Source organism: Erithacus rubecula, assembly GCF_903797595.1.
Source record: "Erithacus rubecula genome assembly, chromosome: 2".
NCBI classification, from domain to species: domain Eukaryota; kingdom Metazoa; phylum Chordata; class Aves; order Passeriformes; family Muscicapidae; genus Erithacus; species Erithacus rubecula.
The window spans coordinates 69,512,599-69,537,534 of record NC_136685.1 but is presented as its reverse complement, the minus strand read 5'-3'; the positions used below and the strand labels follow the sequence as shown (position 1 = coordinate 69,537,534).

General features: G+C 43.5%; 1 protein-coding gene across 4 annotated transcripts; it reads right to left on the bottom strand.

Moving 5' to 3' along the window:
* Positions 1-358: 358 nt before the first annotated feature.
* On the bottom strand, positions 359-24,936 carry CAPN9 (calpain 9). Of its 4 annotated transcripts, XM_079298447.1 has the most exons (21): positions 24,822-24,936; positions 24,522-24,740; positions 19,963-20,032; positions 19,447-19,565; positions 18,717-18,850; positions 18,195-18,363; positions 17,594-17,677; positions 17,270-17,355; positions 15,407-15,505; positions 12,108-12,268; positions 11,151-11,308; positions 10,337-10,545; positions 9,675-9,711; positions 8,441-8,521; positions 7,872-7,929; positions 7,238-7,302; positions 4,833-4,901; positions 3,354-3,432; positions 2,600-2,716; positions 1,504-1,562; positions 359-702 (listed from the first exon to the last, which is right to left on the bottom strand). In XM_079298447.1, exons 2-21 carry the CDS (start codon positions 24,732-24,734, stop codon positions 676-678), a joined length of 2,094 nt encoding a protein of 697 aa, XP_079154573.1. In that variant the 5' UTR covers positions 24,735-24,740; positions 24,822-24,936; the 3' UTR covers positions 359-675. The 4 variants fall into 4 exon arrangements, with proteins under 4 accessions (XP_079154573.1, XP_079154572.1, XP_079154574.1 ...); XM_079298446.1 differs by having other exon boundaries at positions 24,522-24,913; XM_079298448.1 differs by having other exon boundaries at positions 15,407-15,484; positions 24,522-24,913.

Below are 24,936 nucleotides of genomic sequence, written 5' to 3'. Positions count from 1 at the left end.
CTTTGTTAGTAGCAGGGGAAGGTCTAACAAAAGGTGAAATGCAATAATTTTTCCCTAAAGTATACCTGTGATGAATGTCAAACCTTAGTTTAAGCATCCTTCTAAAGAACCTTAGACCTGAAACCACAACTATTAGGAAGTGAATTTCATCCATACAGTACCTAGTCTTTCTTTGTCCACAGTTCACCAGATTGCAATTCATGTGGCTGTGACAGGGTGTACTTGTCACATAGCCACACATTTTTCCTGGAAATAAATAACAAACTGAACAAGTTTTACGCAACCTTGTATTTTCAAAAGCACCTTACAGTAATCTGTAGCCAAGCAGCAATAAAGACTTTTAATCAATGTAGTCCATGCTATTCTGAAATTAAACACAATCCTATTTCATAAAAACCTGTGGTCACTCATGGACAACAGTTTCAGCCTGCTTGAGGGGCATGTGTGCCCCATTCAGATGCTCAGTGCCAAATTCAGTATCAGCCTCTACCAAACACACATGATCTGACACTTGAACTCATCCACAAGGCTGGAGAACAGAAAGGGGGGCAGTGTGCATCTTTCTCTGCAGGAAATCTCTTGGTGAAGTTTGCATGTGAAGGGGACCTCAGCTCTTGAGGCAAAATTCTTGGCAGCAAAGTTGCAAGAAACTCCTGGCATCCAAATCAGACTCCTTCAGATGTTCATTGCCAGGTTGATAAACTAGTATCAGAATAATAATAATCAGAATAAAGTATTTCAGGCTCTTCTCCCTCCCCATGTCTTCCCCCAGATGAGAGCCATTCCAAAGCAGTGCTTTGCTCTGAATTGACCCCAATGCAGGGAAAAGGACCTTTGGTCACTTGGCTTTTTTACATCCTGTCATTAAGGAGAAACCTCAGACAGCAGGAAGGAATAAGGCAAAGCTCTCCAAGCACTAGATGCTGGAAACAGCAGTTTTTTTATTTGCATCCCAGCCACCCACGGTGGGTTCCCACATTTCTTTTCCCTGGGAATTCATTGTGCCTCACCCCAGGAAGCTTTGGCTTAGTGTGAAATGAGAGACAGCTCACAGCAACAAGGAGACAAGGAGAGCACAACAAAATAAGAAACCTGTGCTGAGCAGTGTGAGAAGCAAATGATAGACATGCACAGGCAAGGCTGATCTGAATTCCAGGGGGATTCAGGGGGAGTGAAAGATCCCCCCATCCCCATCACTCCTTCCTCTTTTCCCCACTGAAACCTGGCACCCAAGGAAGGAAAAAAAGCAGAGAAATTAGAAAGGGGCATGGGAAGCTTTAAATATGCCACAGGCCAAGTAAGGAAGGAAACAGTGTGGAGGAGATTTAATTAATTAGTGGGATGTAAAATTCCAGCCGTGGTGAAACCCATGGCAGCCCCCCACCCCCCCGGACTCTCATGGACACCTGAAGTGTCATGCAGAAATACTCCAGCTCTTAGAAGAGGACAGAGCTCTAGAGAAAGCCCATCATTTTGTCAGTGTTTATGAATCTGTGCTCATACCTCGCCTATATTCAGGTTAATGAACTCCTTGTTTTTCACACTCAGTGCTTGGAATACTCCTGAAATGAAAAGCAGGACACCAGTGCTATAAATACACCTCATTCATATTCACACACGAGCTCTCCATCCCACAACGACGAGTGGCCATGCCAAGGAGAGGGAAGGTCTGGCCCAAAGGCAGATTGCTCAGGATTGCTTGGTGGTGGTAGCTCCTCTGACAAATCAAAGTCCTTGCAAGAGGAAATGTCTTGCTGACTTAAGGCCTTTTTACAAGGCTCACTTCAGGACTTGTCTGGAAGAGGTGTCCTGAATGTGCTAAACAGATTTGGAGGGTACTCTGAAATCAAGCCAAGCAATTTGCATTTCTTTATATATCTTATTTAACTTCTATCTCTCAGAGATTTAATAATTCTATTGCTACAGTCAAGAAAGAAAGTAAAGAGAAGAACAAAACAAAACAAAACAAAAATCCGTGAAGAAAGTTGATTTTCTTCTCATAAAGTGAATTGGGTTTTATTTGAATTTGGAGCCACACTAATGATCATTTTATCCAGCATTTAGCTAGCCTTTTAACCTATCCCTGCTACTACTGCTGCTTTGTAATGAGAGTGACTCTGGGCCAGAAATGAACTGAGAACTTGGGTGCCTTGATGTACAGGGACCCACATCTGAAGCCAAAAGGAAACATGTTATATAAAAGGCACAGGAGATACCTCCCCAAGCACATGCCAATTTTATCTTTCCATGAGGCACAAATAATATTTGAACCTTGAACTTGTGTGATCCCAAATTAAGCTCTTGAGTGAGCCACAAGAAGGGTTACAACATGATCTTTACCAGCATTCTTCACATGCCTTCAACATTGCTGCAGAATTTATGTAGCAAGCTCTATTCACATGGGGAAGTTTTCCATTAGCAGCAGAACATTTTTCATGTTGCAGGAGAACAGCCATCCCAAATGCAGATGCTAACCACAGCTTCTTTCTGTTAGCCTTGTACTCCATCTCAGATATTGTACAACATGCTCCACAGCCCAAAACAGAACAATTTCTTTTTCAAAGGGGATGAAATTCCTGAGGAAGGAGAAGATACTCACGACTCGCGTTCTCCAGGCGTATCAGGCAGTTCAGAAAATCATCAAAATCAATCTGGAACTGCTCATCAGAGTACCGGAGGACAATCAGTTGCAGCAGGTAATTGTTGAGCTGGTATCCTTCCCAAAGACACACACAAAGGAAAAGTGAGCAGCCTCACACATCAGGGGGAATCTACAGATCTCTATTAACGAATCTTGAAAACCACTTTATGGGAAGATGCTCTGTGGCACACATCCGTCCAGAAAGAGACCTAACCACAAAGTTCCTTAAGTTTGCAATGAATAACAAACTCTGAACAAGAGATTTTTCAGGCACTGCAGTTTCTGGTCCATGCACACTGTGTGATGTGTGAGAGACTATTCTGTCTTCTTGAATTTGGAGTGATTCCTGTAAATTATCTACTGTAATAAAAGTAATTGGTGATGAAATACTAATGCAATGATGGCTCTTCATAGCAGCTTACTCACTATTCCTGCAGCCCTTGGATGTAGATGGACTCTGAAGTGATATTTTTCAGGGTGCAGCCCTGATGAGTTTAACAGAGATCAATAAAATAAAGAGATTGCTCTGACTGCCTGCCTGCCCTTCAGGACTGGGGGGAACTGGGGCAAAATTACCCTGCTCAATGTGCCCAGGTTCTCTCTGGAGTTTAAACCCCTACCTGCTCAGGAGCACCTGGCCTGTGTGATTTCCTCTTCACCCAGGCTGATCTGCCTGACAGATTTACCAGATAAAATGCAGTGCCTGTCTTACCTGCAGCTTTAAGAGCACCACGAAGCTCATAAGAGGACATGGAGCCAGATTTATCAAAGTCAAATTGAAGAAAGATACTCTGTTATGAAAGGAGCACACAGAAAGTTCAGAACTGGCATATGAAAGGGAGCACAGGTATGGCATAGAAAGGCAAGGTGTTTATCTCCAACTGCATAGTATAAGCATTTAAGAAAGCTGACAAGACTTTGGTTTAGGTCCAGTCTGAGTTTATAATGGAGGAGCAAATCTTGGTCCCAGTTCTCTTTGTCATATGAATGGGTCATTGTGACTTAAACAAGTCACTGCCAAATCCAAGCATGAAAAAATAATGAGTTGCTCTTCACTAAAAATGTCGTGATTTTTTAAAAAGTTATTTTAACTGGAAAGATGTATTGTTCTCTGTCTTTTAACTCTTCATGGGCACATTCTCTTAATCTTCTTTTGTTTTTCTCCACAGTTCTGAACACTAGAGACAAAACTGTTTAACATGATGTTAAGATTGTCCCTTACTCATTTGCTTCTAAGCATAAAAGATCTGAATAGACACATTCATGGTAAAACCAAGAAAGCTGGTCAAACAGTTTGAATTTTGACTTATACATTAAGCAATTTTCAATCTGGAGTTAAATTTCATCCTTTTATTGAAATGACAAATGCGACTCTCCTTTGGAATATGAGTTATTTAGAGCTGTCATCACATTCAGCTTAAATTTTTCAGCCAATATATGTGCAAATCTTCCTACAGGATACAAGGATTTCTCAAGCCCCTTGTTAAAACACAGTGTGTCTTTTGTTAAAAGAGATGTGGCATTAGTACCCAGAAAAAGTGTTGGCCCTTTCTGATGGGCTAGACAAGAAGCAAAGAACTGCATATTTTGAATGCTTTGGTGAAGCACGATTTCAGAAAAACCTATTAATGGCCATAAGGAGACCATTATAATATGTTTTATTTGAATATTCATTCTGTGATTGGTTCTGCAAGCCTACTTATTCTTACTACTGTATACAGTGGCAGGGAAAAGTGTTTAAAATTAGAATCAGCACTTTCCCAGAGTTCAGTACAGTTGACTCCTGAGAGATCAGTATTGAAAATGCAGTAACTTAGGAAATTATTGTTTCCCACTAGTCATGAATCATCACTTTCCTCTCCTGTACAATAGCAGTTATGGAAACTCTTTAAGTTTCCTTTGGATTGGCTTGCGTATTAGTGTCCATTACATTCTTTATCCCAAACATAGTTGATTAGTTCACAAAAATCTCAGTTATTTACAGAAAACCATAATGGTTTATCATCATGGAAAGCTAAGAATGTCTTTGACTATCCAAAACAAACCCCATGCCTTTAAAACATTTGCTTTGTGTTAAAATTCATGGCTTGAACACACTCCTGTCTCCATTTTTGTCTGCATATACCTAATAAACTATTCAGAAAGTAGCTAATGAAATGGAGTAAAAATAACAGTGGATAATGTCACCTACTATCCATTTCTTCATTTTTTCCCAGAAAATTTTGAACTCACTGAATTCCAGTTTCCCGTTGCCACTGGTCTGGTAATATGAACTAAGGAAAAACGACTTCTCATATGAAAGCCCAAGTTCAGTCTGAACTTATCAGAGTAGTTCCTTTTAGCAGAAAATATTGACTGGAAAGCCTATGGTGCTGCTGAAATTGGCATTGGGATTTCTCAAGAGGTATAGCTCCAGCAGTTATAGTCATGCCTGTGGCTGTGATACTGGAGGAACATTATGTGATATAAAAACACAGCTGAGCAGTTCAGGAACTACATGAGGAAGAAAGACAGATTATTCCAAGGCAAGAACAGTTTTGGATGTAAATGGGATATAAATGATTCAGAGAATTAAATTACCTGATTAAAACAAATTGCTACTGTACCCAAAGGAGTTAGTCAACCAATGTGCTGCTCAGTATTTTTGTCTAGAGACTAAGCTCTGTTGCAAAGGCTGAACCAAAAATTGATGTGAGTAGTGGGGTGAGACTGGCAAAATCTGGTCCTTATGGTCTGAAATAAATTCCTGTGTAGCAGTTCTAGGAGGCAATGATTAGATCTGCCTGAAGTGAGTTATTTCATTGAGTTACTGATACCCCCCAAGCACAGTTCACTTCCAGGATGAGGCTCTGTAGTGCTAAATAAGGAATGGTCCCATTCCCCTTCCTTCTTCCATCTTGCCAGGACAAAACCCTTGCTCAGATGGACACAGGCTCATTGAGCATCCACAAAGGCCAAAACATGTCAAGCAGGGTCTAACTAACACCTGCAGTTATTTGAGCACCTCTGCTGGTGGCATTATTAAAGGCACCCACAGATCCCAAGGACATTCTCACTTCTGCAAAGGGTTTTTTAACCCAGCCAGGTTCTCCTTCCCAGGGTCACGTAGAACTCTGTCCCTGCTCCTCACCACAGCATGGTGACCATTGCCAGGGAATTCAGCAGCATGTGACACAGAGGAGACTGTGCCAGCATTGACTTGGGTTTGCATTTTTATGGTTTTGCTCCTCCATTGTGCTCCAAATAGCACGTCCAGAGCGGGATGGTTGTGTCTGCCTTCCTTCTGCTCTCAAAGCAGAGGAAGGGATGTCTCCCCATTTATTCAAAACTATGCAGAGATTTGCTTGGAAGCATTGCAAATCATGGAAACTATTCAGTTGTATCCTAAATAGTAAACCTAGAACTGCTGCATGCTCCAGGGTCAAGCGCCGGCCCTGGCTCTGTGCCAATACCATGTAAGGATGAGATGGGAACATGGACCAGCTCCCTGCTGAGGCTTGGATTTTCAGCAAGGAAATTTACGTCTGGTCCCCTGTTTCTCATTGCATGCTCAGGGTGACTAATCTGGATTGAATTTCAATATTATGGAATAGCTTTAACAGGACAAAATATTTTTCTGTTTTGGTTTCCTCTTAGAAGTGTTTGAATGGATGTTACCTCTGTCATGGACTGAAGCAACAAATGCAAAAGACATCTCAGCTGAACAAGCAAGACATAAACCCAACTTTAGATGATAGGACAGTTTTGTTTCATATGTAATGAAACTGATTTTTTGGGAAAGCATACTGCAAAAGCAGCTCTACCTGAGGAGAGGCCATGCTAAGCAAATTCTGCAGCAACCAGAACTCTGCAAAGAACAAATCTGGTGGGGAAGCACCAGAGCTGTGGTTGGCCTCACCTGCTGTCTGAGCAGTCATTTAGCACCCCTCAGTTAGGTATATCCAGAGCAATTAATGACACCACTCCTTTAGCTGTCTACAGAGGAGGTTGAGAAAGCTGCCTTAGATCTAGACACCTACACCACAAATGCCTAAATCTGGACAGGCAACTCTCACCCACATGTCTGTTTCCTGGAATCCCAGGAACTAGCATTAAAGACCAGATTTTCCAGTTTTCAATCTGATTGTCAAAAAGGAGCTTTGATATCAGCAATTTTCACTGCTGCTGATTTTTAATTTCTGACCCATAATTTGCATGTACAACTCTGTCTGGTGAATTTAGCTCCCCAGACAACAGACTTTTCTTGAGTTATCTTCTATGTCTCTTTCAAATAAACCACAGCTTCAAAAATGCACTATACAGTACATTACTCTATGCAATGTTCTATACAGAAATAGCTTGAGATTTACTTTTAAAGGTGGTCACATTAAAGCATCTGCCTCTAAGTCTGCAACAGAGCATAGTTTGTCCTGAAACTTCTAACCCTAAATTTCTAAAATAAAAATCAGAATAAAACATTTGTGGTTTTTAGTTTCCTTTGGGTAGTTATCTGCCATGACATTACCAAATCCATTTCTGACATGCATGACATATAATGTAGTGGACAATTATATTCATTCTTCATTTGGCCTGGCAGGCACTTATTTGAAAGGATACATCCATAAGAGAAATGATATTTCGGCATGAAATGAGACTTAAGTTCTTGAATTTTATGTTCTTTGCTGAAAAAGAACAATAATAGGAAAGAAATCATGGGCAAAGCTGTCTTTGATAAACAGATAGGAGAAAATAGGACTCGTGAACAGAGATAGCTGACTCTCAGTCCTCATTGTGGGAGAGCCTGTGAACTGGAAGATGAAGGCAGCTCTCACTACAGAGAAGTCTCAGCCCAGACAGAAGATCCATTTACTGGAGACATGACAGAAAATACTGTCCTTGATTTGTAAATCAGGAGATGAGGTTCAGGGAGTGACAGGTTTTCCACTGTACAAAGGGCCTGTTGCAGGATCAGGAGCTACATCCAGCTCTTAAAAGTCCCAGGCTAGTGCCTGTCTCTCCCCAGCAGAGTGGCAGTGCAGTAGAGATCTGGCCTCACTGAGCTGACAGGGATCCTGCTGGAGGATCGTGGTTAGATCATGGGCCAAATGCTCTCCTGGCTCTGCCCTCGCTGGCTCAAGGACACCAGGTGGGGGTCATAAGACAGACTTTAATTTTCCATATGAAAATGAACTAAATGGCAGCTTTTATAACATTCTATACAACCCTTAATTTAGAAGTTGCCAGAACTTACTTTTTTTTAATACAGCATTCAGAACATATTCAAGTTCTTCTGCAGATATCTCCATGTCCTGCAGGAAAAAAAAAAAAAAAAAAAAAAAAGAAAAGTGAAGCATCTGTTACTTGAATGTTTCTGTAATCAGACATAATAAAAACTTCAGAAAACACAAACATCACTCATCTGTACTTTACTGCAACTCAGAAAAAGAGAACCATACAAAACCGAGGAAAAGATAAAAATTTAAGGGCTGGGAAAATACAGGAGTGCTGTTGTGCATAAGTCTGTCTGAAGGAGATCTCAAGCAGGAGCTGTTGATTCAAAGAAAACTCAACTTCAACTAAACGTCAAACCAGGAGGGCTCCTCCAGAGCTGTAGTTCTAGCTTTGGTCCTCCTGCCTGCTGGCCAGGGACTGCACCCTTACCCATTGAGCTGTAAGACATGGTGACATCTGCTGCCCGAACAACACACTACAACTAAGCATGCTCCCAAAATACATCAGGCTTGTTTCATGTGGCCATAGGGGCAGAAGTGTTTCCCCTCCTTTCACAGCTTGCTCTAACCCAAAGTGTGTTGCACTCACCTTTCCTGAAATCTGCTCAAACAGTGCCCGGAACTGCTTTTCCTCTTCAGTTTCCTGTGGGTCTGGGGTTGGGTGTAGAGGCTGCAACACCGACCACACAAGTCCTTGTAAGAGTTGTAAAACATGGTATTTCTCCTGCAAATAGCCCCTCAGTGCACCCTGGATCACTGTACATCTTGAAATAGGGTACACATGCTTCTGAACTCTGCCAGATCTGAGGCCTCCCAGCCACCTCTCTGCCCAAGGGGACTATCACCCTCTCATTTCCTCTGCCTGGGCAAGTGCACAGTGTACAACTGTCTTCGTAAAAACCAAGAGCACCTATCCTGGAGAACACCTTCCTCTCCTCCCCTCCCCTCCCACCCTGCACCATTTTTTTCCCCCCTGACCTCCAATAATGACAGTGCTGTTGAGCTCTCTCCCATAGCATCACCCTGGGACCTCTGGCCCTCCTTGAGAGCACCAGCCAGAGGTGGCTGCACCTCAGTGTATTGCCCAGCACAGATTTGTTTTGCTACAGAAGATGGCCCTGAGATCCCAGAAATGAAGATGTTGTTAGCTGGGTCCCCAGAGTAGAGTTTTACTAAAGAGGGACAAATTAGATCTCTTGGCTTAGCTTGTTTCCATGGAAAGGCACACCACAATTAATGGCTTATTTTGCAGGGATACAGTTAAACAGGAGCTGACTCAGACCCAGCTGCAACTAGTGCTCAGCAGGCAGACCAAGCCATTCAACAGCAAAAAGAATTCAATCATTTCAGTAGGCACATGCATGTGTAAGCATTCCTTCTCAAGTCCTGCAGATACTGAGAAGTAAAATTAAGATATTTGTATGCAAAATTAATGTATGTCTATTATACCTATTTCCTTGCTACTTATTTTTCACAATAAATAAATTTTGAAAAGATGTGAACAGCCATGCTCTCCCCAGTGCTCCCCAGGTGTGCTTTCACTGCACACCTGGTGGCTGACACCACTTCTCCTGCTGGCTGGCACTGACTGCCTTCAAGGGGGTGTGAAGCATAACAATTATGGTTTCAATTGTTACATATTTTACCATATTATTGTCACTCTTTGACCATATTCAGCAGAGCTTAGCATTGCAGTGACATACACAGAGCTGGCAGTTGTGAAACATTCCTGTGAAATGAACGTGGTTTAGCCAAAGACAGTAAAAGCAATGTGTGCAATTGTGCTCAGCTATTCTCTTGCTATTTTAACTCTGTACACTTACCTCAGGGAGATCAATGGCAACGTTTTCGTCTAGATCCCTGGAGAAAACAAAACCTTATTTGGTATCTGAAGGTATTCAACATCTGCTTGGGGTGGAATCTTCCTTATTACTTTTCCCCCAGGCGAATGATAAAACAGGGTTTTTTTAACTTAACAGGTTATGTTTAGCTAAAATTAATGAAACAACAGACTTTTGCACTGTTTAAATTTTGGTATAACAGACATTAGGCAGGACTCAGGGAGGACACAGCTGTGCATGTCATCTGCTAAAGAATTCATCTCATTCTTTATTCATTATTCATTGTGAACACATTTTTTCCTCAGTATGCTTTTTTAATATAAAATTGTCTCTTGGACTAACTTTGAGAGGAAACAAACAGGAAGCAAACACTGCTGTATTCAGAGACCCAAACAGTGCCAAGCTGTTAGCAACTCTTCCCTGTCAAACTTCCAGCAGATTCATCATGGCATACCATATTTCCCCACCTTCTCAACTCCTCTCCAGAAAAATTCAGGTTTAGCAAAAATGGGCAAATACACAAAACCTCAAATGATCAAGAGCTTTCCATGCTGTTCCTCTGCTGTAGGGCTGAGTGCCTGGCAGCCACACTCTCCTCATGTGCAGGGGTGCCCTGGAGAGCCCAAAGCTCTCTGCTGACTTACTCAGTGATGGCCTTCTTCTCAGAGAAGATCCTCAGGCAGAAATCTGCCTCCTGGTGTGGCTCAAATGTGGTTGGAATAAGAATGTAATCACCCGGTGGCAGCTTGAATCGGTGGGATACTTCCCTCAAGTTGATATAGGTTTTGCTCCTGGCCTTGGAGGGGTGGTACCTGAAGAAGTCTTTGCCCAAGTGTCCATCTCTGCCAGGACTCTAGGAGGAGAAAAAAAGGCAGTGCTGCACTGGCCAGGGTATGCTGAAAGCCATACTCATCTGTTTCCTAATCAGTGATCCAAATTCTGCCTGGCACAGGCATCACCCCAGGCTGGGATCCTGACTCTCATTCCCTCTCCCAAGTGTTTACAACAATTTAGCTCCCACCTTATGGCAAGAACCCATTACCACTGCCATTTCCCACCCAGAAGGCAGTGTCAGAGTACTCTGGGGCATTCCCTGCCATTAAACACCACCATTCCAGAAAGGTTGTCACTGAGCAGTGACAATAGATTTACCAACTTCAACTTCACTCAGGGACAGGCATCTGTGTGTGATGTGCCCCAGGATGCTCAGAAGAAGCAATATTCCCTCTCCCTGAGCCAGCCAAGGGGTGACAGAATCATGGGGCTGAGGAGTCTCTCCTAGGAACCCACGGGGACTCCTAAATTCTGCTCTGAGAGGACTCCATCCTCCATGGGGCTTGATTGACTGAGAAGGTTATTTTAAGAGCAAGGGCCCTGAAAATGGGGCAGGGATGCAAACCCAGAGAAAGTTTCAAACACCAAGAGTGCAGCTCCTGTGCTGCAGCAGCAAAGGAGTACCTCATAGATGGAGTAGCCAATGGTCAGCATTTCAGCTCCAAGCTTCTTGAGTTTACGGCGACCCTTTTGCATCAGCGCTGCAATGAATGTGCAGTCATCCTGTCCATCGTCCTGCTCTGTCAAATGCAGCTTGATTTGGGGATTTGTCCAGAAAGTCTCTGCCAAGGTAAAGAACATTAGAGAGTTTCTTGACTTAGAATAATAAACCACCACTACTACTACTACAAAAATATTCCCACCAAATAAAAAAAGACAATTAAGTTGAGGTTTCACTCAAACTTAGTTTTTCCATTAATAGTTATACTTCTTTCCACTAAGCTTTGCAAAAATCAAGACAAATCCCAAAGTCTTTTGTGGAACTAGGTGTAGTAAAGATTTTAGGCCTGGTGCCTTATTAAGTTACCGTGGTTCAAATGAAGTTGTCAGATGAAATTTTGTTAAAATTACATAGCTACAATGGTCTCATAGCGCTGGCACCAGCCTGCACTAGCACAGTTCAGATCCATCACACAACTTCAGGGGCACATAAACATGTTGGCTGAGCTGGGTTTTTGGTCTCATTTTACACTTGCTGCTGCAGTTTAACTGGCTTATTGAACCTAGTCCTGCTCATGCAAATGTCTTTAAGAGGTAAATCAAATCCAATGAACCTGAGAGCAAAAAAGGCAACTCTGTCACCACAAAGTCTCAAGTGGGACCACGTGAACATTTATCACTTTGTTCATTGCTGGTTTGTTCATTTGAAAAAGGCAATCACAGGAAGGTCTTATCTTTAAAGTACAGCACCCTTAAAGCTCATGTTTTGACTTTCCTCATTTGTCTCTTTGATTGGTTCCTGTCAGCTGAACATCCTGCACCCACAAGTCTGGCTACAGAGCTCCTCTCTGAAGAGCAATAGCTGAGGGTGGGTAAAGATTTCAGTGCCTGCTTCTCATTTTCAAATGGATATGTACTTACCTAGGAAATTTCTACATCCTCCTGCGGTGGCTCCCCGGACCCAGCTTCCCTGGTGGATGGTCACTTCCCACTTGTGGGCAGTGCTGTCTTCCAGGGCATCTGGAGTCAGGTTGCAGATCTCAACTTTGTCAAAATGCACTTTGAAGTCTTCAAACTTCATCCTGAGGAAAAGACATTGTAAGGAACTGGCAGCCATTCATTTTCTGAAGGATGCCCAGCAGAAGTATTTATCACCCAGAGCCCCAGGGCCCAATCACCAGTCCATGCAGAGTAGTTTTGGGGACCATGGATATATTCCAGTGCACAGCAGGAGAGAAACTAGCTTTGACTCACTGTGGTGTAAAGCACAAGCACCCTTTTTATCTGCATTTCACTCTGACACCTCATACACCTTTCTTTTACTCAGTTACAATTGAGTCTAAGATGAAATAGAAGTGACACTGGCACAACACCTACAGTGGAAAGAGTTATTTCACCAACACCATCCTTGTATTGCCAAATACCCAACCAAAGGTTTGTCTGGCATGTGCAGGAGCTAAGTTTTCATACAAATCATCTGTGTGCTCAGTGCCAGGCACAATGAGAGCACAACCAGTCACACATGGTGGTGGATTAGTCAAACTATGGTATCATTACCTGGCTGCATTGCAAGTAAAATAACCTTTGGGTCTCTACTAAGGTGCTCACCCTTCCCTCCCTTATGGGTGCCTGGGACCTTGTTCTAGCAAGAATGTACACCAAATGTGTGAGATAAAATGTGTTTGGACTTGAGAAATGTCTCCAACCTGCCCTTGAAGGCAGCATAGACACTGCTACTAGACTACTGCCTGCTAGTGTGCCCCACAGATTGTGCTTCATGTATTTTATGCCCAAGGTGGAGACATGTACATGGCAATGGCAATGGGAATGAGGGAACAAATGCCACAATGTGGGCAGCTTTGAGCTGCTAGGCTGGGCTGGTTGAAACTAGCCTGCTGAGCACATAGAGAAGCAGATATGCCAGGAGATTTTATCTATCAGGTGCAAGGGCAAAAGGATACCAATAGTCCTGTTGGCCAAGGAGTCAGTTCAGGACTGAGCAAACAGCCAAGACAAGGGACAAACAGAGCCAGGCACTGCTGGGCATTGGGTGCAGCCCTGAGCAAAAGGAAACAGTGCACAGAAGCTCTATAAGAGACAGCAGCTTCCATGGTGTGCACCACAGGGACAGGAGGCACACATACTCTAAGCCTGGTAGGCTGAACTTCCCTCTGTAAAAGAGCTGATGCATTAAGCCTTTGTGAGGACAATTTGGCATCTAGACATGTTCTCTGCTCTGAATTGCTATCTGGAAGAGACTCCCTCTCTCCCTGAACCCTAGAAATAACACACAGAAATGGGTCTCCTCCCTAACACTTTTATAATTTTCCTTTTACAGGAAAGTTCCTTTAGCTTTTATAACTATCCTTTTCCTCCTGTGACAGATGCCTAACAACAAAATGGAGTATCAGGAGAGCAAAAGCTCTCCAAGATGCAAGTTTGTCTGTGGCAGTGGCAGATAGGACCCAGCTAGCCCCCAGTGTGCCTCATCCAACACAGCTAGCTCCATTTTTCTTTCTCATAACAAATAGATGTCTGTGGTGGTATTAATTTACACTTGCTATGAGCCATTTTTCACCTTGGCTTTGGTGTGGAAAGAAACAGCAGGGTTTGCGTTGCTGAGTTCTGCCCTTTCCTGTCAGCTATTCCTGGATATTGCTAGCCCTAGGCACTGCTAATTCTCACTCTGATGCTCAGGATATTAAAGCAGGGGCAGCATAGCAAAATCTGTCTCTAAATGGTTTGGTATCCTGGCCACACTATGCAATTTTGGGCTCTTTGGAAAAGTGCTGCAAAGCAGAAGAAGGGGTTGCCCTTTATTGATTAGGTTTGACTTCTAGGAGGTAAAACATCTGTTCTGATTTCCCTAGAGCTGTTCTGGGTTTGTACTTATGAAGGGAAAAGAAGACTCTGATCCTCTGACCTTGGAATGGACTAGGATGAGTGAGAAGCTGATTTCTTAGCCAACCACAAAATTCCCCTTTGTATCTGTTAGAAGCACCTGGAAAAGACCAACCTGAACTGCTTATATGTAGCCAAAATGCCTTTGGGGTAGTTAATGAGGTCAAAATGTCCTCAGCATGGCACCATGAAGATTTTCTCCAGTTCTCACAAGCCCAAAGAACAAAAGGTCTAAAAAGGGATTTTTTCATTAATTGCACTGTTCATTTGATGCCTACTTGCACACTTTTACCTCCATCACATGGTCAGGCTTTAAATTCTACCCTGCATTGAGATACTTGCTGGAGTTACTGGGGCTCTGTGTGAACTCTTTGTCTTCTTTACAGTCACCACATAAGCTGCAGCTGTAGCCAGATCAAAAACAGACAAAATCCCACCAAACCCAAAACCCAAACAAACACAAAAGCTTTTTTAAGAAACTGCAAATGCCCTAATGGATTTGCTATGTCAATAGCAAAATAACTCAAAGTATCTTATGTAAAAATACAGTAATGGAACAGCCATTGGACCTACTTCCCTCCAGTTATCAAAATTTGGGATAAACCATTTTGTGTGATTTAATGTGTGCATTGTCTATCTCAAATAACTTCTCAGGCCTGAAGTTGAACTTTGGTTTAACTTGCAGACAAAATCTGGAATAGCTCCACTGCATACCTCTCTAGATTTGCCTCTTTGTAAAAGAACTGAGCATCTGGCCCTAGAAAATGTGACCCAACACATTGTCACAGCACAATCAGTATAGGGGGGATCATGTGCAAGTCAGCCATCTGCTGACTGAGATCATGAATTTGGCATGAAGAACACTTCACACTTCTAAAGAAATTTCCACCATGTTGGTTTCTTTTTTTTCTTCTGATTTCAATTAATTTCATTTCAAATTTTGCACAGTTTCACACACATCTTGATGCTCTTTTACTTTATGCAGCTAGTAGTATTGCTTCTCAGGACTCATTCTCTTCCAGTGTCCAGAATGAATCTTGAAGGCATTTCATAGCTAACAGAGTGTCATACAATGCTCCCTTCTGTATATCCAGCCTTTGGGAAGGATTTAAAGGCTGTTACATTCATGGGAGATACACATGCCATTAACTAAACTGATTTTTGAGGGTTTTTGTTATTAAAGCAGATATAGGCACGCTTGAAGCACAGAAAGCAAAGGGAGCATTCTACCTGCCCTCCCTTAGGCAGAAATGGAGAATTTCATGAGTTGCACCTTGATTTCTGCATAGAGTCGCAGAGTTGAGGAGGCTGTGCCTTACCAGAACTCTCCATCCTCCTGTGCTGCCTGTGACAGGCGTCTCTGCTCCGACGGGCTGACGGAGCACCACTCTGCAGAGCTACAGGGAAACAGAACACAGCTCTACCACAGCCAGCTGACTCTCCCTGCCTCAGAGACACTGGCTGCACATAGCAGCAGCATGTTCTTCTCTCATGTGTGTTTTATTTGTGCAGCTTACACAAACACAGTGGTATTTCAGAGGTTTCCTGATCCCGCTGGCACTCATTGTCACAGAGACCCAATTAATGCAGCCAAAAGCAGCATCTGGCCAAGGATCCCAAAGGTGCTCCAGAGTGGACTCAGTGTGAGTTGTTGAGACTGCTCTCAGGTGTTTGGGTTGGAGATAACAGGGCTATTGGTAAACCTCAGGATGTTGGCAAGTAAACACTCTCTTTAAATCTGTATTCCATCTGTGGCACTGTCTTTTTTTAAACTGTTGTTGCTGATTAAGGCCAGATGCTTTTTTTCAAAATTGAGTCAATAGGAACTGAATAGGTTCCTTCCCCTACACAGAGAGATTTGGTGAAGTAACTGGGGCCCCAGGTTAAGCCTGCCTCCTTTTCACTCACTCCTTCAACTCCAGCTGTGGCATATCAAAACCAAACAAAAACCTGATAAAACTTTTCAGGAAACCTGGAAGTGCACTGCTCTTTTTCCAATTTGACATAATGAACTTACAGAGTAGAAGGCACCTTGTGTTGTGGGTTTTAATTCCAGCAACCACTGCAAAATGTTAATACAGTCTCCTGTACTGACCTGCAAGCACCTGTGCATCCTGAGCTCCAGAAAGCCTCCCAAGTGCAGAGACAGAGCTCTGCTTTGCAGAGACAGCCTTTTTCATGAACAGCATAAACAGCCTGTCCTGATCATAACCTCTCCATCTTTTTCAAATTTAAAAACTGATTATACATGTCAATTATCTGTCTTTTTCTTCAGATAAAGGATCTGAGCTGATGTGGACACATTTAATTAACTTTTGAGCCATGATAAGGAGAGGGAAATTTAAAGTAGTCCTACAAATGATTACATGTCTCAGCAATATTAAAGGTCCAGGCAGGTTATGGCCCCTCTCCCCTACATGTGTGTGAATGAAAAGAAAAAAAACCCTAGTAGAAAAAGTGAAACAAAAATGAAACAATGCATATGTGCAAAAATGTACTGAAAAGTGTGTGTTGGAGAAGAATATAGTGTTGATTTTTTACTGTATATTTTTTCCATTTTTTATTGTTTGCACTTTGTTTACAATTAGTAGTATATCCTGTCTGGTTTTCAGGCCAATCCTGTTGTGGTTTGGGGTCCTTTCACGACTTTGGCATGGAGAGGGTCTCATTTAATGGCCATATGTTATTATTAAGATATGATCTCTGATGTGTTCAGAAACCTCAATCAATAAAGATACAGGGATGCAAGCTATTCAGAGGGTGTAATACACTATCATTTTCAGCTTATCTGTAGTAGGACATTGTATGGATATTGTGCTGCAATTGTTACAGCAACAGGCTTGTAAATATTTAACGAAAAAATACCACTCCAAATGAATAATTTTTATAATTGGGAGTGTATTAAAATTAATTTATTTCTATTAATTCATGATTTCTGCTGATGCTATGTTTTGAGAGCTAATCAACCTCAACAGTATCCCTGCATTGTGCTGCTTTGAGGGGGAGATGCTGTAGGGCAGTAATACTGCTGGGCACATACAAACTCTTGGTTTAATTTCCCATGGAGCAGCTGGGGCTGCAGGAAGCCAGCTGTGGAGCAGAAGCTGGATTTGGCCTCTGTGAGGCTGGTGTGTAAGGGACAGGAAGGGACAGGGAGGGACAGGAAGGGACAGTGCACCCACTTGTCACTCCAAGGGCCATTCCACTCCACCTGTCCCCAGGGGTTCCTTATCCTGATCAACTTCACTTGCCGGCCCCTGTAGCTCACCTGGGCAAGAAGGAAATAGAGAAAATATCAGGTGCCAGGATCTAGGGAGCAAGGCTTCTCCAGTGTGCAGGGGCTGCTGTTAACTGGGCAAAAGGTGCAGTGCCACAGGAGATGTGGGAGGGAAAGCAGGAGGGGAATTTGGACCTCCCCAGGATAACTTCCCCCATCACCTGAGGCTGAGGAGGCACTCCCTTATCCTTTCCCCAGATGTCTCCTTGCCCCATGCTGCTGGACATACCTCCTCAATGCCAGTCACAGAGTATGCATGGCCTTTCACAAGGCCAGATGGGGTTCTGGCTTCTGACTCGGCAGCACTGCTGGTCTGCAATAGGGGAAAAATGTGAATGAGCATCTCTACACAGTGAGATAACAAGTGGTGCCACCTGGTCCCTTCCAAGCACCTGGCTAACCAGTGGCTAACCCGTACTACAAACAGGGAATTTGTCTTTCTGCTCAGCCATGGTGCAATGGTCCCCATTTGGGAAAAAATATGAAGGGGTTTTAAGCATTGTTCACTCAGAGCAAAAATGAGGTGGTTCCATGATGGAATTTGTCCTCTGCCCCTGTGATTTTTTTTCAGCACCATCTCCATTTCCAGGATCTCAGTCTTAACTCTCAGACTGAGATCAGGTGTTCCCATGGTCTCATTTCTAGTAAAAAGGCTTTGATGGACAGTGATGGTGGTGAAGGTTCCCATCAGCCAGCTGAGTATCACACTGTCTAGTTCCATTGTTTGCAAGCAGCAAACATCACCAGGAGAAAAAGTGAAACTCAAACTAGAAAACATTGAACCCCAAAGCTGAGGGCACCAAGTAATTGAGACCCCATTTCTTACTTACATCAATGGAGCAGCCCACCATGGAGCATCTTTTCAGGGCTTTTTCTAGGATTTCATAGAAATTGTCAGGAGCTGCCTTTACATCATACATTTCTCCTATACCCCCAGTGAAATCTTCCATGGCCTCTATTGTACTGCCACCCTTCAGAGACTCGTAGCTGCCATTCAACCTGGAAAACACATGCTGGCTGTGAGAATTGCTTTCAAGATATCCGTGTTTGAGAGTTTTCTCACTTGTGTGTGGAATTGCAGCAATAGCAATGAAGTCAAAATAAGCACCCCAGAGTGCACTCAAGCAGTAGCATCAGGGTCATTCTGCTTCCCTTTTTAGTTGCATTTTTAATTTGTTAATTTCTCCATATCTTTAAAGCCTGGGGGTGTTCTTTCTTTAGTGCCAGTTATCAGGCTGGCGAGGGCAGCAGCAAATGCAAGAAGCTGCTCACTAGAATTGTGAATACCATATGAACAAACTGTGAATAATGTATGCACAAGCAGCAAATTATGCATGTGCAGTGGGACTTACTTGGCATAGGCTTTCTCTAGTAAGGCACTCCAAAATTCATTGAGTTCAGCTGAGTGCAGGAAAACCAGCCTGCCCTTGAAGGTGGGTAATCGGTCATCGATCACGACATCCAGCCACTCATTGTGCTGCCAAAACTGGTTAGAAATAAAGGATGGTGCATGAGTTTGGTGATAACACAGCATTTCCTAAGAGCAGGATTCTGGTCCCAACATTTCTAATTTTGTGACAATCATAGGCTTGATTGGAAGACATGTCAATAGTCTGTTCTGCTCTGCCATGCAAGGCTGCTCTCTTGGAAGGGTGATCTGTCTTAAGGAAACACCAAGACTGAATCTGCAGACCTGTACTGCAGCTAAATGTCTGGATAATGTCACTCAAGTGTTCACAAGCTACACAAGTGTTCACCATATAATTCAAGACTCCTTTAGAACACACATGTTACAGATCCCAGTTCAACCCCTTCAAGGACTTATATCCTAAGTGAGGTGTGTGTGCCCAGGAAAATGTGAAATTATTTCTAACACCATGTATCTGTCCACAAAACAGGAGTGTTTGTGCCTGTATGAGGCTGACATAACCCTCTAGTTTGTTTGCCAAAACATGAACCACAGTGTAAGCTCAGCAATCCTACTTTTTTCAGTGTTTCCTCTGCAGAACCTGGCAACTGCAAAATAGACCATGAAATGTGATGACAGAGATGTGTTCATTCTGTGGCAGATGTTCACCTTACCTGGAAGTGAAATATTCCAGCATAATCTGGCCCAAAATTTTGGTCCAGTGGCACAACTCTTGCTAGTGTTTTTTCATTCAGTGTGAGAGAAGCTATGGCTGCAAGTAGCCAGCAGTCACCTGTGGATTGAGAAGGGGAAAAAGGAAGAAAAAGGGGCCAGAGGAGATGTTATGACATCTCCTGAAATCCAAAAGACAGCCTGTGTGTCCCCAGAGAGGGTGTCCCTGCCTGCTTCAGCCTGGAGGTGCTGGTAGTCAAAAGAATCCCTTGGGCTCACAGGACCCTCATGTGAAGATCCTTCCCTGATCCTGAATCCCACTGCACCAAGATGGTCCCTGGCATGGATGGGAGGGAATTATCCAAGAGGCAGCTGTGGGCCAGGTGAGCCTGGGCAGGAGCTCCAGCTCCACTGCTCCCCCCAGTTTGGGAGGGACAACATCCCCAGTGTGTGAGGACACTGCTGCTGCTCCTCACGGGTGTAGACATGGACACAGCCACCCAGGGGGAATCACTCACCAAGATCCCCTTGACAAATGTCAGTCCTGGTGGCTCCTCCAAGGATAAACTTGGGGTCTTTGACAATGTCCTGCAACAGTGAGACAGAGAAATTACTTACAGTGTGCCAGGACAATACCACCATCACTCTGAACCAGACTTGCAGCAGACAAACCCTGTGTGCCACACAAGCTGTATTATCCTGAAGCAGTGTTGCCACCACAAAAAACAGGATGGGGAATCCTTGCCAATTAATTACAGTGTAGTGCAATTAAAAAATCAACTATCCTCATTTTTTTCATTATTAGCTGGCTGCTAATGAAAGGCTGGCATTCTTTATTCATCTGTATGCAATTGTTAAAATATCATAGCACAAACTCATCCAGAGGATTGATGTAAGGCTGCAGCCCCAGTTAACAGGGTATTTTGTTTGCTTGTTTTCCTTCAAAGGCTGAAACAAATAAAACTGGCAATTTCCTTTTAACTGAACTAGTGAACCTTTTATTTACTTGCATGTAATACCTGGAACATACAGTGTCTGACAACCATGAGACAATTTCCTCCTCAAAAAAGCAAACAACAAAGACAGCTTAGTCCTGTTAATTTTTAGGAGAAGCTAAACACTACCCACCCCAGGTGGTCAGAGGTCAGAGGGAATAGTGCTCATGGTGGCATTACAGCAGTTCTCAAGCATTCATTAGACTGGTTTAGTTCAATTACTGGTACCATGGCTGGATAGAAAAATTACAGTGATTAACCAATAAATGTGGCAGGAATGTTTCTCTTCTCCGTTTTCCCATGAACTGTATATTGAATGTAATTGATTAAACTGAATGAAAAAGGGGAGAGGAGGCTATCTAATATATTACTGGAGGAATATGCCTATATTTAATCAGTCTGCCCTGATACATTATTGCAGGCCCTGTGGCATGAAGCAGATCCTTCTGCCTAAATGGCAAATGAAACAAATTAATGGGGAGGGCGGGGGAAACAGAAGAGTGCATTCAGTCATTTAATCCCTGCATTTGCCTAGATTAAATTTAGTTGCTTTGTGTTCACATCACTGCATTTTCTCAGAACACAGGGCAGGATATTGATAGTTTTGTTCAGCTTCCTGCACTTGTTGCTGAAGCACCTGCTGCTGGTTCCTGCTGGAGCCAGGGCACTCCCCTCAGTGAGCCAGCACGGAGCTCCCCCTGCAGCAGCAATATCCAGGAGGAAATGGTTTGCATATTTGCTGTTTGCCTTTGCTGGGGAGGAGGTAGCACAGACCAGCACATCCCCAGAGTGTGGAGCAAAGGGAAATCAAACAGCAGCTCTCCTTACCTGCCCCGCCTGCTTGTTAAATACACCCAGTCTTGCTGGGACTGGGCACAGACAATGAAACCACACTCATTGCCTGCAGGCATTGATACAGCAATGGCTCATAAAGCAGCTGATCTTCAACAACACACTTGGTTTTAGCATACTGCTCTCAGGAGATGTGATTCTCATTGCAACTAATGCATTTTAGCAAGGGACAAGATAAAAAAATATTTCCACTGACATGGGTTTGATTCATGACTCATTGTTTATTACACATCTCGGTAACTCATATATGGAAAAATGTTTTATACTTCCTATGTCTAAAGCAATCAAAAATATATTTTTTTAAAAATCAATAAAAAGGAATTGAAAGGATGTTGACTGGAATTGTGCCTCCTTCACTGATGCACAAAAGAAAACACATCTACAGTTTTTGAGTGGGTGTTGCAAAAATAATTCTAATTAATTTTAAAAGAACTTTCAGATGGTATAATAATGTATCAGGACTTTCAGCATTCCAAAGGACAAAACGTAGCATTCATACACAGAATGCAGTAATTTAAGGATTCACAAGGATATTGCTTAGAAGTAGGAGCATGCACTCTTCAGGGTGACTGTCCTGATGCTGCATTTAAGCTGCCTTTCTCTAAACCCAAAAAACCACAAATGCATCCCTCTACCTCTCTTGCACTGGTAGAAGGGGTGCCTAGAGATGTAAAACATGCTGAGAATGAGATTGTTTAGGGTGGTTTCTGTGATTACATTTCTCTGCCTGGTCCCAACCTGTCATACTGGTTGTCCATGGCTGTTCATACTAGGAATATTTCTTTACTTCCTCCTGTAGACCATAGACTTATTTGACATTGGTAAAACCTGTTTGTCTTTCCTTTCTTCAGCTGGGTTTTTTTCATTCTTCAATTTATATGTCTAACTTTCCCAGACCCTGGGCTGTTGAATTCATCCCAGGAGTTGAAAAAGGGAAGGGAAGGGAAGGGAAGGGAAGGGAAGGGAAGGGAAGGGAAGGGAAGGGAAGGGAAGGGAAGGGAAGGGAAGGGAAGGGAAGGGAAGGGAAGGGAAGGGAAGGGAAGGGAAGGGAAGGGAAGGGAAGGGAAGGGAAGGGAAGGGAAGGGAAGGGAAGGGAAGGGAAGGGAAGGGAAGGAATCTTCTTTTCTTCAAATTGTTCTAAAATGTTGATAAAGGACAGTTTCAATTTGTAATTAAAAAAGATTGCTAAACAAAATCCCTAAATGTCTTTCTGAATCTTGGAGCACTTCACTTATGTAGGAAGTCAGATATTCACCTGGTGCAGATTCATGTAGCTCACTGATTGCAGTGGGAGATTTACAGATTAGTGCTAGCTGAAGGTCTTGCTACAAACATGTATATATGCAGATATATGCATGTCAAACTAACGAGAAAGCCTTCTCTACTGCCATTACTAAAGATTAAACTCTAAGGGACTGTAAATCAGAAGATTTATATTATTTGCCCCTGCAATTACCCATATCTACTGTGTTACACTTCATCCAAGCTGCTGTAGAATACTGGTGGGAGAGGGAGTAAAAACCAGTCACCAAGAAAAGAAGTTTGAACACAGACACCCTACACAGAGCCCGTGTTTTTGTGCTCACCCTGTCCAGCTGTGGCAACTCACGTTGCACATGCTCCAGGCCCATGTTTCCTTTGCAAAGTAAAATGTGTTAAATTGAAACTGTTGCAGCACCTCTATTTTGCTGCTGCTCCTAATGGATAATAGAATGAAACTGATTTAGATTTAATACTGAGGAGCCTTGAGCAGAGCATAACTAATACCCTGTCCTTACATATCCTCTCAGCCTCCCCTGAGTTTTATTTCTTGCTGTACAGCTCACACAAGTGTGTGTGGGGAATTGGAGTGTAAAGGCAGATGCCATTTGAGGTAACTTACTCATCCTGGAGATGTTTCCAGTTCAGCACACAAAGATCCTGAAGACAACAGACCATTCTCCCCTGCCCCTCTGTACCACACACAAGGGCACACAATCTCCTGGTCACGTTTTAGACCAAATTTTAACTATTCTAAAGCTGTGCAAAGACAAACTAGCACCTAAGAGCTGGGCAAAGGAAAATCATTCTTTATAATTTAGTGTCACAGCCATGTGCATTTTCGACGCCTCACATCACTCTAGAGTCACTTCACCTGAAGCACTTCAGCCTCACATGCCTCTCCTGTGCTGGAGGGCAGCCCCAGAGGCCACCTGGCTTTTTGCAGTACAGACAGGCAGCAGTGCCTGTGGGGGCTGCCTTTAGCATGTGTAGGGATTTCCAACTTTTTTCATAACTGAAACTGGTCCAGAAGTAACAGCTTAAATTCTGCTCTGTATCAGCACTGTGGTAACTACCAGATGCCGAGGCACTGAATGCTTATCACTGTGAATTAAGATAATTTAAATACTTCTTTAAGCTTAATTTGTTCTCTCTCTCCCTTGGAATCACTATCACCAACAAAAAGTTTTTTATAAAGGAAGAAGCCTTCAGACTATGAAAAAACCACACAGATACTTTTTAGCTAAATCAGTTGTTAGCAAAGAAATTAAATGTTGCCACATTCTTTCTGTGGTTATTAGTTACAGAGTGAAGTGGGGAGAAGGAACCTGAAGTGATGCTGGGTTTGTGATCTGGGAGCATGTGACTGGTGCAGCTTCAGGCTCGCTCTGTGTTATTAACGACTGTTATGCAAGATGCATTAAGAGATACTCACTGAGCCCTTGGCTACTGCTGAATGGCTCAGTAACCACAGCATGCATCTGTAATCCCTCTGCATTCCCTGATGGAAGCCAGCAAGTAAGTGTAAGACTCCTGTACTCTAAAAGTTAGAAGGTCTGCATTTTTGAAGTTTATCTTAATTATGGATTTCCTACATTATCAACACTCAAAATGTATTTTATCCTTAGTACCCTGCATGGTCTCTTATTTTGATCTTTTGTCAATCAATACTGTAAGGAGAAGCTGGTTATGAGTTCTTTACGCATGCACAAACATACACATGCATCTGTGTCTGTACCAAGCTACACCTGAAACACGGGGCGAAGCCTTCCAGCCCTTCCATCCTGCAATTTGAGCTCTTTGCAGGTGGCATCCCAACCCTGAGCTGCTGCTCCCGAGGTGGGAAAGGTTTCCTGCCACACTTCATCTCCACATCTCCCTGAGCACTCCACTTGGTGCAGCCCCGGAGCACAGCTGAACCCCGAGGCACAGCTGCTTGACTTTGGGCAGGAACACAAGGGCATACTCACCCCAGGCCTCTTCCAGACGAAGGGAATGGGTGGGTTTTCACTGAAGAAGAGAGACGAGTTGCAGGCGGGGAAGTCGGGGTCCTCGAAGAGGACTCCCCGTTGCAGGCACTCCCTCTTGAGCTGCTCGTAGCCCTTTCCCGAGCTCTGGGTGCCACGGGCGGCCCCGGGATGCGCCGCCGGCCGCGGCTTCGAGTCCCGGTACAGATAGGGCATGTCTGCCTGCCGCCTGCCCGAGACAAGGTGAGCTGGTGATGGAGGCGGAGTGGGGGCAGGTGGGAAAAGAGACGGGAGCAAGAATACCTCGGGTGCCCGGTGAAGGAAAAGGGGGCGGAAAGGACTGTGCGGTGGGTGAGCCGGCAATACGCTCCAGCTCTCCTCCGTGTCACCTCCTTGAGCTGCTGCTGAGCGAGACTGA